General features: G+C 36.7%; 1 protein-coding gene across 2 annotated transcripts in view; it reads left to right on the top strand.

The window, feature by feature from the left end:
- Positions 1 to 18104, top strand: part of plekhg5b (pleckstrin homology domain containing, family G (with RhoGef domain) member 5b) — a 209339-nt gene that overhangs the window by 47446 nt on the left and 143789 nt on the right. For both annotated transcript variants that reach the window (XM_061925156.2, XM_061925166.1), the window contains exon 2: positions 12421 to 12497. In XM_061925156.2, the coding sequence (XP_061781140.1) occupies positions 12421 to 12497 (77 nt within the window). The remainder of the gene's footprint in view (positions 1 to 12420; positions 12498 to 18104) is intronic.

An 18104-nucleotide genomic window follows, 5' to 3' on the forward strand; every position in this document is an offset into this window, starting at 1 on the left:
TAACATTTAAATCAGTCTGTTGTTCTTATTTAAGTATGGAACTGAATTTATGCTATGCAGCAATTATTGTTTAAATGTTAAATGTTAAAAATGTAAGAAATGCTTAATAAAGTGTAACAAAATTGTGCAACGCATAAAAAAAAAAAAAACCCTGAGAAGAACCATTTCTTGCAGGTTTAGTGCCAGGAAGTTGCGTGGTCTGTGTAACATTTAAATCAGTCTGTTGTTCTTATTTAAGCATGGAACTTAATTTATGCTATGCAGCAATTATTGTTTAAATGTTAAAGTTAAAACATGTAAGAAATGCTTAATAAAGTGTAACAAAATTGTGCAAAGTATGAAAAAAAAAAAACCTTGGAAGAACCATTTCTTGCAGGTTTAGTGCCAGGAAGTTACGTGGTCTGTGTAACATTTAAATCAGTCTGTTGTTCTTATTTAAGTATGGAACTTAATTTATGCTATGCAGCAATTATTGTTTAAATGTTAAAAATGTAAGAAATGCTTAATAAAGTGTAACAAAATTGTGCAACGCATAAAAAAAAAAAAAACCCTGAGAAGAACCATTTCTTGCAGGTTTAGTGCCAGGAAGTTGCATGGTCTGTGTAACATTTAAATTGGTCTGTTGTTCTTATTTAAGCATGGAACTTAATTTATGCTATGCAGCAATTATTGTTTAAATGTTAAAGTTAAAACATGTAAGAAATGCTTAATAAAGTGTAACAAAATTGTGCAAAGTATGAAAAAAAAAAAACCTTGGAAGAACCATTTCTTGCAGGTTTAGTGCCAGGAAGTTACGTGGTCTGTGTAACATTTAAATCAGTCTGTTGTTCTTATTTAAGTATGGAACTGAATTTATGCTATGCAGCAATTATTGTTTAAATGTTAAAAATGTAAGAAATGCTTAATAAAGTCTAAAAAAATTGTGCAACGCATAAAAAAAAAAAACTGAGAAGAACCATTTCTTGCAGGTTTAGTGCCAGGAAGTTGCGTGGTCTGTGTAACATTTAAATCGGTCTGTTGTTCTTATTTAAGCATGGAACTGAATTTATGCTATGCAGCAATTATTGTTTAAATGTTAAAAATGTAAGAAATGCTTAATAAAGTGTAACAAAATTGTGCAAAGTATGAAAAAAAAAAAACCTGAGAAGAACCATTTCTTGCAGGTTTAGTGCCAGGAAGTTGCGTGGTCTGTGTAACATTTAAATCGGTCTGTTGTTCTTATTTAAGCATGGAACTGAATTTATGCTATGCAGCAATTATTGTTTAAATGTTAAAAATGTAAGAAATGCTTAATAAAGTGTAACAAAATTGTGCAACGTATGAAAAAAAAAAAAAAACTTGGAAGAACCATTTCTTGCAGGTTTAGTGCCAGGAAGTTGCGTGGTCTGTGTAACATTTAAATCGGTCGGTCTGTTGTTCTTATTTAAGCATGGAACTTAATTTATGCTATGCAGCAATTATTGTTTAAATGTTAAAAATGTAAGAAATGCTTAATAAAGTGTAACAAAATTGTGCAAAGCATAAAAAAAAAAAAACCTGAGAAGAACCATTTCTTGCAGGTTTAGAGCCAGGAAGTTGCGTGGTCTGTGTAACATTTAAATCAGTCTGTTGTTGTTATTTAAGCATGGAACTGAATTTATGCTATGCAGCAATTATTGTTTAAATGTTAAAAATGTAAGAAATGCTTAATAAAGTGTAACAAAATTGTGCAAAGTATGAAAAAAACAACAACCCTAAGAAGAACCATTTCTTGCAGGTTTAGTGCCAGGAAGTTGCATGGTCTGTGTAACATTTAAATTGGTCTGTTGTTCTTATTTAAGCATGGAACTTAATTTATGCTATGCAGCAATTATTGTTTAAATGTTAAAGTTAAAACATGTAAGAAATGCTTAATAAAGTGTAACAAAATTGTGCAAAGTATGAAAAAAAAAACCCCTTGGAAGAACCATTTCTTGCAGGTTTAGTGCCAGGAAGTTGCGTGGTCTGTGTAACGTTTAAATCGGTCTGTTGTTCTTATTTAAGCATGGAACTTAATTCATGCTATGCAGCAATTATTGTTTAAATGTTAAAAATGTAAGAAATGCTTAATAAAGTGTAACAAAATTGTGCAAAGTATGAAAAAAAAAACCTGAGAAGAACCATTTCTTGCAGGTTTAGTGCCAGGAAATTGCATGGTCTGTGTAACATTTAAATCAGTCTGTTGTTCTTATTTAAGCATGGAACTTAATTTATGCTATGCAGCAATTATTGTTTAAATGTTAAAAATGTAAGAAATGCTTAATAAAGTGTAACAAAATTGTGCAACGCATAAAAAAAAAAAAAACCCTGAGAAGAACCATTTCTTGCAGGTTTAGTGCCAGGAAGTTGCGTGGTCTGTGTAACATTTAAATAGGTCTGTTGTTCTTATTTAAGCATGGAACTGAATTTATGCTATGCAGCAATTATTGTTTAAATGTTAAAAATGTAAGAAATGCTTAATAAAGTGTAACAAAATTGTGCAACGTATGAAAAAAAAAAAAAACCTTGGAAGAACCATTTCTTGCAGGTTTAGTGCCAGGAAGTTGCGTGGTCTGTGTAACATTTAAATCAGTCTGTTGTTCTTATTTAAGCATGGAACTTAATTTATGCTATGCAGCAATTATTGTTTAAATGTTAAAAATGTAAGAAATGCTTAATAAAGTGTAACAAAATTGTGCAACGTATGAAAAAAAAAAAAACCCTTGGAAGAACCATTTCTTGCAGGTTTAGTGCCAGGAAGTTGCGTGGTCTGTGTAACATTTAAATCGGTCTGTTGTTCTTATTTAAGCATGGAACTGAATTTATGCTATGCAGCAATTATTGTTTAAATGTTAAAAATGTAAGAAATGCTTAATAAAGTGTAACAAAATTGTGCAAAGTATGAAAAAAAAAACCCTGAGAAGAACCATTTCTTGCAGGTTTAGTGCCAGGAAGTTGCGTGGTCTGTGTAACATTTAAATCGGTCTGTTGTTCTTATTTAAGCATGGAACTTAATTTATGCTATGCAGCAATTCTTGTTTAAATGTTAAAAATGTAAGAAATGCTTAATAAAGTGTAACAAAATTGTGCAACGCATGAAGAAAAAAAAAACCTTGGAAGAACCATTTCTTGCAGGTTTAGTGCTAGGAAGTTGCGTGGTCTGTGTAACATTTAAATCAGTCTGTTGTTCTTATTTAAGCATGGAACTTAATTTATGCTATGCAGCAATTATTGTTTAAATGTTAAAAATGTAAGAAATGCTTAATAAAGTGTAACAAAATTGTGCAAAGTATGAAAAAAACAACCCTGAGAAGAACCATTTCTTGCAGGTTTAGTGCCAGGAAGTTGCGTGGTCTGTGTAACATTTAAATCGGTCTGTTGTTCTTATTTAAATATGGAACTGAATTTATGCTATGCAGCAATTATTGTTTAAATGTTAAAAATGTAAGAAATGCTTAATAAAGTGTAACAAAATTGTGCAACGTATGAAAAAACAACAACCCTGAGAAGAACCATTTCTTGCAGGTTTAGTGCCAGGAAGTTGCGTGGTCTGTGTAACATTTAAATCGGTCTGTTGTTCTTATTTAAGCATGGAACTGAATTCATGCTATGCAGCAATTATTGTTTAAATGTTAAAAATGTAAGAAATGCTTAATAAAGTGTAACAAAATTGTGCAACGTATGAAAAAAACAAAACCCTGAGAAGAACCATTTCTTGCAGGATTAGTTCCAGGAAGTTGCATGGTCTGTGTAACATTTAAATCGGTCTGTTGTTCTTATTTAAGCATGGAACTTAATTTATGCTATGCAGCAATTATTGTTTAAATGTTAAAAATGTAAGAAATGCTTAAAAAAGTGTAACAAAATTGTGCAAAGTATGAAAAAAAAAAACCCTGAGAAGAACCATTTCTTGCAGGTTTAGTGCCAGGAAGTTGCGTGGTCTGTGTAACATTTAAATCGGTCTGTTGTTCTTATTTAAGCATGGAACTGAATTTATGCTATGCAGCAATTATTGTTTAAATGTTAAAGTTAAAACATGTAAGAAATGCTTAATAAAATGTAACAAAATTGTGCAAAGTATGAAAAAAAAAAAAACCCTGAGAAGAACCATTTCTTGCAGGTTTAGTGCCAGGAAGTTGCGTGGTCTGTGTAACATTTAAATCGGTCTGTTCTTATTTAAGCATGGAACTGAATTCATGCTATGCAGCAATTATTGTTTAAATGTTAAAAATGTAAGAAATGCTTAAAAAAGTGTAACAAAATTGTGCAAAGTATGAAAAAAAAAAAACCTGAGAAGAACCATTTCTTGCAGGTTTAGTGCCAGGAAGTTGCGTGGTCTGTGTAACATTTAAATCGGTCTGTTCTTATTTAAGCATGGAACTGAATTCATGCTATGCAGCAATTATTGTTTAAATGTTAAAAATGTAAGAAATGCTTAAAAAAGTGTAACAAAATTGTGCAAAGTATGAAAAAAAAAAAACCTGAGAAGAACCATTTCTTGCAGGTTTAGTGCCAGGAAGTTGCGTGGTCTGTGTAACATTTAAATCGGTCTGTTGTTCTTATTTAAGCATGGAACTGAATTCATGCTATGCAGCAATTATTGTTTAAATGTTAAAAATGTAAGAAATGCTTAATAAAGTGTAACAAAATTGTGCAAAGTATGAAAAAAAAAAAAAACCCTGAGAAGAACCATTTCTTGCAGGTTTAGTGCCAGGAAGTTGCGTGGTTTGTGTAACATTTAAATCGGTCTGTTGTTCTTATTTAAGCATGGAACTTAATTTATGCTATGCAGCAATTTATTGTTTAAATGTTAAAAATGTAAGAAATGCTTAATAAAGTGTAACAAAATTGTGCAAAGTATGAAAAAAAAAAACCTGAGAAGAACCATTTCTTGCAGGTTTAGTGCCAGGAAGTTGCGTGGTCTGTGTAACATTTAAATCGGTCTGTTGTTCTTATTTAAGCATGGAACTTAATTTATGCTATGCAGCAATTATTGTTTAAATGTTAAAAATGCTTAATAAAGTGTAACAAAATTGTGCAACGTATGGGAAAAAAAAGAAAAAAAAACCTGGAAGAACCATTTCTTGCAGGTTTAGTGCCAGGAAGTTGCGTGGTCTGTGTAACATTTAAATCGGTCTGTTGTTCTTATTTAAGCATGGAACTTAATTTATGCTGTGCAGCAATTATTGTTTAAATGTTAAAAATGTAAGAAATGCTTAATAAAGTGTAACAAAATTGTGCAACGTATATAAAAAAAAAAAAAAACCCTGAGAAGAACCATTTCTTGCCGGTTTAGTGCCAGGAAGTTGCGTGGTCTGTGTAACATTTAAATCGGTCTGTTGTTCTTATTTAAGCATGGAACTTAATTTATGCTATGCAGCAATTATTGTTTAAATGTTAAAAATGTAAGAAATGCTTAATAAAGTGTAAGAAAATTGTGCAACGCATTAAAAAAAAAAAACCCTGAGAAGAACCATTTCTTGCAGGTTTAGTGCCAGGAAGTTTCGTGGTCTGTGTAACATTTAAATCGGTCTGTTGTTCTAATTTAAGCATGGAACTTAATTTATGCTATGCAGCAATTATTGTTTAATTGTTAAAAATGTAAGAAATGCTTAAAAAAGTGTAACAAAATTGTGCAAAGTATGAAAAAAAAAAAACCTGAGAAGAACCATTTCTTGCAGGTTTAGTGCCAGGAAGTTGCATGGTCTGTGTAACATTTAAATCGGTCTGTTGTTCTTATTTAAGCATGGAACTGAATTTATGCTATGCAGCAATTATTGTTTAAATGTTAAAAATGTAAGAAATGCTTAATAAAGTGTAACAAAATTGTGCAACGTATGAAAAAAAAAAAGAAAACCTTGGAAGAACCATTTCTTGCAGGTTTAGTGCCAGGAAGTTGCGTGGTCTGTGTAACATTTAAATCGGCCTGTTGTTGTTATTTAAGCATGGAACTGAATTTATGCTATGCAGCAATTCTTGTTTGAATGTTAAAAATGTAAGAAATGCTTAATAAAGTGTAACAAAATTGTGCAACGTATGAAAAAAAAAAAACCTTGGAAGAACCATTTCTTGCAGGTTTAGTGCCAGGAAGTTGCGTGGTCTGTGTAACATTTAAATCGGTCTGTTGTTCTTATTTAAGCATGGAACTTAATTTATGCTACGCAGCAATTATTGTTTAAATGTTAAAAATGTAAGAAATGCTTCATAAAGTGTAACAAAATTGTGCAACGTATGAAAAATAAAAAAAAACTCTGAGAAGAACCATTTCTTGCAGGTTTAGTGCCAGGAAGTTGCATGGTCTGTGTAACATTTAAATCGGTCTGTTGTTCTTATTTAAGCATGGAACTTAATTTATGCTATGCAGCAATTATTGTTTAAATGTTAAAAATGTAAGAAATGCTTAATAAAGTGTAACAAAATTGTGCAAAGAATGAAAAAAAAAAAAACCTGAGAAGAACCATTTCTTGCAGGTTTAGTGCCAGGAAGTTGCATGGTTTGTGTAACATTTAAATCGGTCTGTTGTTGTTATTTAAGCATGGAACTGAATTAATGCTATGCAGCAATTATTGTTTAAATGTTAAAGTTAAAACATGTAAGAAATGCTTAATAAAGTGTAACAAAATTGTGCAACGTATCAAAAAAAAAACCTGAGAAGAACCATTTCTTGCAGGTTTAGTGCCAGGAAGTTGCATGGTCTGTGTAACATTTAAATCGGTCTGTTGTTCTTATTTAAGCATGGAACTGAATTCATGCTATGCAGCAATTATTGTTTAAATGTTAAAAATGTAAGAAATGCTTAATAAAGTGTAACAAAATTGTGCAACGTATGAAAAAAAAAAAAAAAACCTTGGAAGAACCATTTCTTGCAGGTTTAGTGCCAGGAAGTTGCGTGGTCTGTGTAACATTTAAATCGGTCTGTTCTTATTTAAGCATGGAACTGAATTTATGCTATGCAGCAATTATTGTTTAAATGTTAAAAATGTAAGAAATGCTTAATAAAGTGTAACAAAATTGTGCAACGTATGGAAAAAAAAAAAAAAACCTTGGAAGAACCATTTCTTGCAGGTTTAGTGCCAGGAAGTTGCATGGTCTGTGTAACATTTAAATCGGTCTGTTGTTGTTATTTAAGCATGGAACTTAATTTATGCTATGCAGCAATTATTGTTTAAATGTTAAAAATGTAAGAAATGCTTAATAAAGTGTAACAAAATTGTGCAAAGTATGAAAAAAAAAAACCCTGAGAAGAACCATTTCTTGCAGGTTTAGTGCCAGGAAGTTGCGTGGTCTGTGTAACATTTAAATCGGTCTGTTGTTCTTATTTAAGCATGGAACTTAATTTATGCTATTCAGCAATTATTGTTTAAATGTTAAAAATGTAAGAAATGCTTAATAAAGTGTAACAAAATTGTGCAAAGTATGAAAAAAAAAAAACCCTGAGAAGAACCATTTCTTGCAGGCTTAGTGCCAGGAAGTTGCATGGTCTGTGTAACATTTAAATCGGTCTGTTGTTCTTATTTAAGTATGGAACTTAATTTATGCTATGCAGTAATTATTGCTTAATTGTTATTGGACCTAATTATTATTTTAAAGTAGCACATTTTGTTATATTTCGTTGTTTATTTTACTTGTTACAGTCCTGCACTTTAGTTCCTACCTCTTGTTTCTGTACATCTTAATAGGGGACGGACAAGATGAGCGTGGCAAAGTACTATGTCTGTTTTAAAAAAAAAAAATCCCTAAAACTGACATAATGTCAAGATGACTCTTTACCGTTTTATCCACAATTTCTTCATTCTCTGCAGCAACCATTTTTACGTTCTATTCTCACTCCATGCAGAGAATCAACAGCGAGACAGCAAGATGGCGCAACCAAACTCGATAGTTGATACTGTTACTTGATAGAAACAACGCTAGAACCACAAATAGCTGCCCCCAACAAGTAAAATAAATAGTAAAACAATTTAAACTAGAACAGCCTAATAGCTAGAACTAGCACACATATATATATATATATATATATATATATATATATATATATATATGTCTTAATAAGGTTATCCAAAAAATAGTGCTCGATACCGTAGTAGAGCGCAATATATGTATGTGTGGGGAAAAAAATACACAAGACTATTTCATCTCTACAGGCCTGTTTCATGAGGGGGGTACCCTCAATCGTCAGGAGATTTTAATGGGAGCATTCGCATACCATGGTTTATATAGGGCACAGAGTGGGTGGGTACAGGCTGGCCTAGGGGCGTGGTGATTGGTTCATGTGTTACCTAGGAGGTGTTTCCGTCTATGGCGGCATGTTGTTACAATTTCGCTGCGCTTGTTGAGGGATGACAGGTCTGGACGGTAAATAATAAACAGTTTCTCTTTCAAGCATAGGTTGCATCTTTTATTACCACTATTGTAAGGTGTGCTGGATGCAAGAATTTGCCATGTTATTGAATATTCAACATTATTGTCTTTGAGGTCCCAAATGTGTTTGCTGAGTTCTGTGGTATTTCGCAGGTTTTTGTTCCTGAAAGAAGCCTTGTGGTTGTTCCATCTGGTTTTGAATTCACCCTCGGTTAATCCTACATATGTGTCGGATGTGTTAATGTCCTTGCGTATTACCTTAGATTGGTAGACAACTGATGTTTGTAAGCATCCCCCGTTGAGGGGGCAATCAGGTTTCTTTCGACAGTTACATGCTTTGTTGGTTTTGGAGTCGTTCTGACTGGGGGTCGACGGCTCATTTGCAATTGTTTTGTTGTGGTTTGAGATGATTTGTCGTATATTGTTCATGCAGCGGTAGTTCAATTTGATGTTGTTCTTGTTGAATACTTTTCTTAAGTTGTTGTCTTTGGGAAAGTGTTTGTCAATCAGGTTGAGGAATTTGTGTCCAATGTTCGTTGAGACGTTTTTGCTGTATGGGGGGTTGTACCAGATGATGCCGTTTCGTTTTCTGTTCTTTTTTGGCTGGTTTCCTGGCGTGGGTTCATAGGTGAGGGTGAAATTGTATCCGCTTTCATCAAGGGCTTTTTGGTACGGGGGGGTTGCTTGGTCAAATTCAGCTTTGCTAGATGACAGCATCGATAGCCTTTTATTGATTCCGGTAGGTATTCTTTTCGTGGTGGTGGGTGGATGGTTGCTGTCATGGTGCACGTATTGGAGTGTTGTGTTGGGTTTCGTGAATGGTTGGTAGCTGTTATTTCTCAGGTTGAAAGTGACGTCAAGGAAGCTGACGGTTTGCTTGTTGGCTTCAATCGTGATCCGTAGGCCGTTCTCTTTGAAAATTTGGCATATGCGCTTCTTGGTATTCTCGCTGCTCCTTGGCGAGGCGCGACACACTGCCAGTCCGTCATCACGGTATGCGAATGCTCCCATTAAAATCTCCTGACGATTGAGGGTACCCCCCTCATGAAACAGGCCTGTAGAGATGAAATAGTCTTGTGATTTTTTTTCCCCACACATACATACATATATATATATATATATATATATATATATATATATATATATATATATATATATATATATATTTAAATGTATGTATGTATGTATATGTATATATATATTTAAAAAAAAAAAAAGGCTTTTTTTAAAAAGAAAGGTTTTTAAGCCTTTTTTAAAAGCATCCACAGTCTGTGGTGACCTCAGGTGGTCAGGGAGAGAGCGTTTCACAGACTGGGAGCGGCGGAGTTTGGAGCTTTGTCCTCGGAGGTTGGAGGAGGTTAGCCTGTCCGGAGCGGAGGTGTCGTGTGGAGGATTTGGGGGTGAGCAGTTCTTTGAGGTAGAGGGAGGCATTTCCATGGAGGCACTGGTGGGTTAGTAGGGAGACTTTGTATTCAATCCTGAGTGGAACAGGAAGCCAGTGAAGGGATTTGAGAATCGGTGTGATGTGGTCGTATTCCCGCACTCTGCAGCTTCTGGATGTTCTTGCTGGGGATCCCGACAAGAAGTGGCGTTGCAGTAGTCAGAAGCCAGCTTCAAGCTTCCTGCCCGCCAAAATAAAGTACTCTACTTGTAAAAAATGTGCTGCCTGAGCCTGTGAGGAAGTCCACTTTGGACAGGTCATCCCAGCGGGGTGCCCCGTGGTCATTGTGTGTGTCCTCTGACCCGCTGGTGGCGCCGTGACTCATAAAGTGACGGTCTATTTGCAACACGGCCTCGGGTCTTTTATTTTTTATTTTTTTTAACTTGGCCTAAAAGTGTCCCATGTCTCATCACTCCCCTCGGGGGCACAGACTCTGTGGTTAGGTTCTTCTAGAAGGGGATGGGGTGAGGCATGGCATCACAAACCTGCTCGGTGACCTTGTGGTTAAGAGTGTCCGCCCTGAGATTGGTAGGTCATGAGTTCAAACCCCAGCCGAGTCATACCAAAGACTATAAAAATGGGACCCGTCACCTCAATGCTTGGCACTCAGCATTAAGGGTTGGAATTTGGGGGTTAAATCACCAAAGTGATTCCCGGGCGTGGCCACCGCTGCTGCCCACTGCTCCCCTCACCTCCCAGGGGGTGAACAAGGGGATGGGTCAAATGCAGAGGACACATTTCACCACACCTAGTGTGTGTGTGACAATCATTATAACAGAGGTGTCAAAGTGGTTTTCACTGAGGGCCGCTTCTAACAGTCAATACTATTATTACACCATTTTTATGCATTTTATTGGTAATTTTTTTTTAAATTAAAATGTAAAAAAATATGGTAAGTTGCAATAATTTCACCTCAAAATGTAGCGTATATTACTGTAGATGGAAAAACAGTACTGCTGTTTTTATGGTAAAAAAAATAAAAAGGCAGCTCGGTTGCCAGAATTTTACTGGAAAATGTACTTCTTTTTTTTTAATTGTAGATAGAAAAAACTGCAATTTTACTGTAAAATTTTGGCATTTACATTAGTTTTTTTACTGTAAATAGAAAAAACTGTAATTTTACAGTAACATTTTGGCATTTGAATTTTTTTTTTTTTTACTGTAAATAGAAAAAACTGCAATTTTACAGTAACATTTTGGCATTTACATTTTTTTTTACTGTAAATAGAAAATAAATGCAAATTTTACAGTAAAATTTTGGCACCTGAGCTGCCAGGTTTTTTTTTTGTTTGTATTTTTTTTACCGCAAATCAACAAGTGTAGACTTTCGGTATATTACTGTAAATGCCAAAATGGCACCACAGTTTATTACAGTAAAAAAAAACAAAAGTACAGTTTTTTTCATTTAGAGAAAAATGCTGTAAAAACCACAGTAAATTTAAAATTTTTCTCATGAAATGTATTGCTACAGAGCCCCTAAAGGGACATGGGGGAAATTTATTTTTTTCAATTTTTTTTTATTTAAAAACATTTTTTTAGACATGTATCACGTGCAAACGAGAAACTTTTTATAGTTATAAAAAAAATTATAAAAAATTTAAAAAAATTTTTTTTTAACTTTATAAAACGTTTCTATTATTAAAAAAATATATATATATTTTAAATTTTATTTTTTTATAATTTTATAAAAAGTTTCTTGAGATACATGTTTAAAAAAAAAAAAAAAAAAAATTATAAAAAATAAAATTTCCCCCATGTCCCTTTATATTGCTGCTTTTACATTGCACAATTTGATGGATAACTTCCTTCGAAATCATTATTATTAGTATTTATTTGTATTAAAAAAAATGGTTTGAATGATTGATCATATATTTTTGCATAATTACACAATATTTAAGTTAACATAATTTGCGATTACATGGAGTAGGTATATTTTTTTTGTCTCCCAAAATAGAAAGAAATAATTAATTTAGTAAGAAAAGTTACAGTACTTTATTGACATTATTTCCAGGCTTCCGAGGGCCAAATAAAATGAAGTGGCGGGCCACATCTGGGCCTTGAGTTTTGACACCTGTGCTTTATAATATGTTTTATATATGGCGGTCCAAACGTATCAGTATCATAAATAAATGAATGTATGGGACAGACTGCCGTCCCATCCAATGTATGTGTTTAATGAACAATAACAAAGAGACCACCAAGTAGTGCACTGCAAGTGTGAGGACATGCAAACACAAAGTCCTGGCTGAGTGATTTGTTACTGCAAGTGCACTTTGCTAAAGAAAGCAGGATGAGGCTTTCCTCTCCTTTTTTGCTCCATTTTCTTCCTGTCCCGTCGCCCATTATTCATGTCCCTTCTGATGTCCTCCCATTAGCTCGCCCCCCTCCCCCGCACCCCCTTCGGCTCGTGTTTACCCTTGCATCATTTTGCCGGCTATTATCGCTGGCTCGCACTCCCCGGCCCCTGCCGCGCTCCTCCATTCCCGGACGTAAACAACGTTTTTTTTTTACAGCTTCCCCAAAGAAGGCGTGTTCACGTTCAACGCAGTCATGTGGAGTTTTTTGTGTTTTTTTTTACTGACAAATCATCTTCATATCGGTCTTTTTTGTTGTTGCTGCAGATGACAAGCCTGTCCAGGAGGAGGACTGGGTGGTGTGCCAGCATCCGGAGTGTCCCGACCGCCGCAGGGCCTCAAAGGTAAGACCCCTTCTCTGACCCGGAAAATAATACTTAACCAGTGTGCAGCTTGTATAGCAGTATTTATATTACAAAATGGTATTATTATTATCTCAATATCTGGCAACACAAGTGAGTGTCTGAGGATCGACCGTGCATGAGTGCTGCTAACACTGGGGAGCTCTGGTTCATTATTGTGAAAGATGAATTCCAACATCTAGTGTGACGTTGTGAGGCAGCTTTCCAGCATAGGAAGTCCAAACACACCTTCAACATGACGATTTACCCCTCCAAGAGAGGATTGTGGAAGGAAGGTCCGTGTCCAGGAGGGTTAAGTAAGTTCCATGTCCAAGAGGATCAAGGAAGGAAAGAAGTTTTGTGTCTGGAAGGATCCAGGAAGGAAGGAATTTCCATGTCCAATAGAGTCAAGGGAGTAAGGAAGGCAGTTTCATGTCCAAGATGATTAAGGAAGGTAGTTCTGTGTCCAAGAGGATCAAGGAAGGAAGGAAGGAAGTTCCATGTCTAGAAGGATCCAAGAAGGAAGGAAGTTCCAAGTCCAAGGAGGTCAAGGAAGGCAAGTAAGTAAAGGAAGGTAGTTTCATGTCCAAGATGATTAAGGAAGTTAGTTCTGTGTCCAAGAGGGTTAAGGAAGGAAGGAAGGAAGAAAGTTCCATGTCCGAGGAGGTCAAGGAAAGCAAGTAAGTAAAGGAAGGTAGTTTCATGTCCAAGACGATTAAGGAAGGAAGGAAGGAAGTTCCATGTCTAGAAGGATCCAGGAAGGAAGAAAGTTCCATGTCCAAGGAAGGCAAGTAAGTAAAGGAAGGTAGTTTCATTTCCAAGACGATTAAGGAAGGCAGTTATGTGTCCAAGAGGGTTAAGGAAGGAAGGAAGGAAGGAAGAAAGTTCCGTGTCAAAAGAGGTCAAGGAAGGCAAGTAAAGGAAGGTGGTTTCACGTCCAAGACAATTAAGGAAGGTAGTTCTGTGTCCAAGAGGATCAAGGAAGGAAGGAAGTTTTGTGTCTAAAAGGATCCAGGAAGGAAGAAAGTTCCCTGTCCAAGGAAGGCAAGTAAGTAAAGGAAGGCATTTTCATGATCAAGACGATTAAGGAAGGTAGTTCTGTGTCCAAGAGGATCAAGGAAGGAAGGAAGTTCCAAGTCTAGAAGGATCCAGGAAGGAAGGAAGTTCCAAGTCCAAGGAAGGCAAGTAAGTAAAGGAAGGCAGTTTCATGTCCAAGATGATTAAGGAAGGTAGTTCTGTGTCCAAGAGGATCAAGGAAGGAAGGAAGGAAGGAAGTTCCATGTCTAGAAGGATCCAAGAAGGAAGGAAGTTCCAAGTCCAAGGAGGTCAAGGAAGGCAAGTAAGTAAAGGAAGGTAGTTTCATGTCCAAGATGATTAAGGAAGTTAGTTCTGTGTCCAAGAGGGTTAAGGAAGGAAGGAAGGAAGAAAGTTCCATGTCCGAGGAGGTCAAGGAAAGCAAGTAAGTAAAGGAAGGTAGTTTCATGTCCAAGACGATTAAGGAAGGAAGGAAGGAAGTTCCATGTCTAGAAGGATCCAGGAAGGAAGAAAGTTCCATGTCCAAGGAAGGCAAGTAAGTAAAGGAAGGTAGTTTCATTTCCAAGACGATTAAGGAAGGCAGTTATGTGTCCAAGAGGGTTAAGGAAGGAAGGAAGGAAGGAAGGAAGGAAGAAAGTTCCGTGTCAAAAGAGGTCAAGGAAGGCAAGTAAAGGAAGGTGGTTTCACGTCCAAGACAATTAAGGAAGGTAGTTCTGTGTCCAAGAGGATCAAGGAAGGAAGGAAGTTTTGTGTCTAAAAGGATCCAGGAAGGAAGAAAGTTCCCTGTCCAAGGAAGGCAAGTAAGTAAAGGAAGGCATTTTCATGATCAAGACGATTAAGGAAGGTAGTTCTGTGTCCAAGAGGATCAAGGAAGGAAGGAAGTTCCAAGTCTAGAAGGATCCAGGAAGGAAGGAAGTTCCAAGTCCAAGGAAGGCAAGTAAGTAAAGGAAGGCAGTTTCATGTCCAAGACGATTAAGGAAGAAAGGAAGTTCCATGTCTAGAAGGATCCAGGAAGGAAGAAAGTTCCATGTCTAAGGAAGGCAAGTAAGTAAAGGAAGGTAGTTTCATGTCCAAGACGATTAAGGAAGGTAGTTCTCTGTCCAAGAGGATCAAGGAAGGAAGGAAGTTTTGTGTCTGGAAGGATCCAGGAAGGAAGAAAGTTCCATGTCCAAGGAAGGCAAATAAGTAAAGGAAGGTAGTTTCATGTCCAAGACGATTAAGGAAGGTAGTTCTGTGTACAAGAGGATCAAGGAAGGAAGGAAGGAAGGAAGTTCCATGTCTAGAAGGATCCAGGAAGGAAGGAAGTTCCAAGTCCAAGGAGGTCAAGGAAGGCAAGTAAGTAAAGGAAGGTAGTTTCATGTCCAAGATGATTAAGGAAGTTAGTTCTGTGTCCAAGAGGGTTAAGAAAGGAAGGAAGGAAGGAAGAAAGTTCCATGTCAGAGGAGGTCAAGGAAAGCAAGTAAGTAAAGGAAGGTAGTTTCATATCCAAGATGATTAAAAGAAAGGTAGTTCTGCGTCCAAGAGGATCAAGGAAGGAAGGAAGTTTCGTGTCTAGAAGGATCCAGGAAGGAAGAAAGTTCCATGTCCAAGGAAGGCAAGTAAGTAAAGGAAGGTAGTTTCATGTCCAAGAGGATTAAGGAAGGTAGTTCTGTGTCCAAGAGGATCAAGGAAGGAAGGAAGGAAGTTTCGTGTCTGGAAGGATCCAGGAAGGAAGAAAGTTCCATGTCCAAGGAAGGCAAGTAAGTAAATGAATGTAGTTTCATGTCCAAGAGGTTCAAGGAAGGAAGGAAGTTTTGTGTCTGGAAGGATCCAGGAAGGAAGGCATTTCCATGGCCAAGAAGGTCAAGGGAGTAAGGAAGGCAGTTTCATGTCCAAGATGATTAAGGAAGGTAGTTCTGTGTCCAAGAGGATGAAGGAAGGAAGGAAGGAAGGAAGGAAGGAAGGAAGGAAGGAAGTTTCGTGTCTGGAAGGATCCAGGAAGGAAGGAATTTCCATGTCCAAGAAGGTCAAGGGAGTAAGGATGGCAGTTTCATGTCCAAAAGGATTAAGGAAGGTAGTTCTGTGTCCAAGAGGATCAAGGAAGGAAGGAAGTTCCCTGTCTAGAAGGATCCAGGAAGGAAGAAAGTTCCATGTCCAAGGAAGGCAAGTAAGTAAAGGAAGGTAGTTTCATGTCCAAGAAGATCAAGAAAGAAAGGAAGTTCAACGTCCAAGAGGATCAAGGAAGGAAGGAAGTTCCACAGCCAAGAGGTGGAAGTAAGGATGTTCCACGTCCAAGAGAATTATGGAAGAAAGGAAAGACTTTGTTGTCCAAGAGGTTTAAGGAAGGAAGGAAGGCTTGGGAAAGAGTTTTACATCCAAGAGGAAGTGAAGAAGAAAGTTCCAGGTCCAAAATTGAGGAAGGAAGTGTTGGATAAGAATGGTGATCACACTAAATATTCACACTTTGAACACTCTACAGTATGTGTGTTGCAAATATTTACTTCTATACAAGCTAAACACTGACTACTCTGAAGTGTGTATATTTACTTGTATACAAGCTAAACACTGACTACTCTGAAGTGTGTATATTTACTTCTATACAAGCTAAACACTGACTACTCTGAAGTGTGTCCAACTTGACTGCATAATATTGTCCATGGACCAAGTACTGCTCACTTTATTAGCTTCTAGCAACAAGTTGTCTCCGCATGACAACCCCCCCACCCCCTGGTTGACTTCCTCTTCTTGGCCACACTGCAGGGTCATGTGGAGGGCTAAGGCGCTTTAAAGTGGGTGTGGGGGTCTGTAAAGTGAGTGTGGGGGTCTCTTGTGTGTCCACTGGACTGTTAAATGAATTAACACTTTGAAGCTGCCGCGCTTCACAATGGTGGTCTGCTCCCTACTTGCCATCGTGTGTGTGTGTGTGCGTGTGCGTGTGCGTGTGTGTGTGCGTGTGTGTGTGCGTGTGCGTGTGCGTGCGCGTGTGTGTATACATATATAATATATGTAAGCTATGTATATGTATGTATATATATGTATGTGTGTGTATATATATATGTATGTATATATATGTATGTATGTATGTATGTATGTATGTATGTATGTATATATATATATATATATATATATATATATATATATTATGTGTGTATGTATATGTGTGTGTGTATATATGTATGTATGTGTATATATATATATATATATATATATATATATGTATATATATGTATATATATATATATATATATATATATATATATATATATATATATATATATGTCTTAATAAGGTTATCCCAAAAATAGTGCTCGATACCGTAGTAGAGCGCAATATATGTATGTGTGGGAAAAAAATCACAAGACTATTTCATCTCTACAGGCCTGTTTCATGAGGGGGGGTTCCCTCAATCATCAGGAGATTTTAATGGGAGCATTCACATATCATGGTTTGTATAGGGCACAGAGTGAGTGGGTACAGGCTGGCGTAGGGGCGTGGTGATTGGCTCATGTGTTACCTAGGAGGTGTTTCCGTCTGTGGCGGCATGCTGTTACAATTTCGCTGCGCTTGTTGAGGGATGACAGGTCTGGACGGTAAATAATAAACAGTTTCTCTTTCAAGCATAGGTTGCATCTTTTATTACCACTATTGTAAGGTGTGCTGGATGCAAGAATTTGCCATGTTATCGAATATTCAACATTATTGTCTTTGAGGTCCCAAATGTGTTTGCTGAGTTCTGTGGTATTCCGCAGGTTTTGGTTCCTGAAAGAAGCCTTGTGATTGTTCCATCTGGTTTTGAATTCTCCCTCGGTTAATCCTACATATGTGTCGGATGTGTTAATGTCCTTGCGTATTACCTTAGATTGGTAGACAACTGATGTTTGTAAGCACCCCCCGTTGAGAGGGCAATCAGGTTTCTTTCGACAGTTACAGCCTTTGTTGGTTTTGGGGTCGCTCTGTCCGGGGGCCGACGGCTCATTTGCAATTGTTTTGTTGTGGTTTGAGATGATTTGTCGTATATTGTTCATACAGCTGTAGCTCAATTTAATGTTGTTCTTGTTGAATACTTTTCTTAGGGTGTTGTCTTTGGGAAAGTGTTTGTCAATCAGATTGAGGAATTTGTGTCCAATGTTAGTTGAGACGTTTTTGCTGTATGGGGGGTTGTACCAGATGATGTCGTTTCGTTTTCTGTTCTTTTTTGGCTGGTTTCCTGGCGTGGGTTCATAGGTGAGGGTGAAATTGTATCCGCTTTCATCAAGGGCTTTTTGGTACGGGGGGGTTGCTTGGTCAAATTCAGCTTTGCTAGATGACAGCATCGATAGCCTTTTATTAATTCCGGTAGGTATTCTTTTCGTGGTGGTGGGTGGGTGGTTGCTGTCATGGTGCACGTATTGGAGTGTTGTGTTGGCACAGCCAACAAGGAAGCCTTCATCACATTGAAGGACCACAAACCCAACTTCGCAAATAACCCAACATGCCGACTAATAAACCCAACTAAATCTGAAATAGGAAAAATCAGCAAAATAATCCTGGACAGAGTCAACACAAAAATCAAGGACAAAACACCACTCAACCAATGGAGAAATACAGCAGCAGTAA

This window comes from Nerophis lumbriciformis, linkage group LG01 (genome assembly GCF_033978685.3).
Source record: "Nerophis lumbriciformis linkage group LG01, RoL_Nlum_v2.1, whole genome shotgun sequence".
In the NCBI taxonomy this organism is placed as follows: Eukaryota; Metazoa; Chordata; class Actinopteri; order Syngnathiformes; family Syngnathidae; genus Nerophis; species Nerophis lumbriciformis.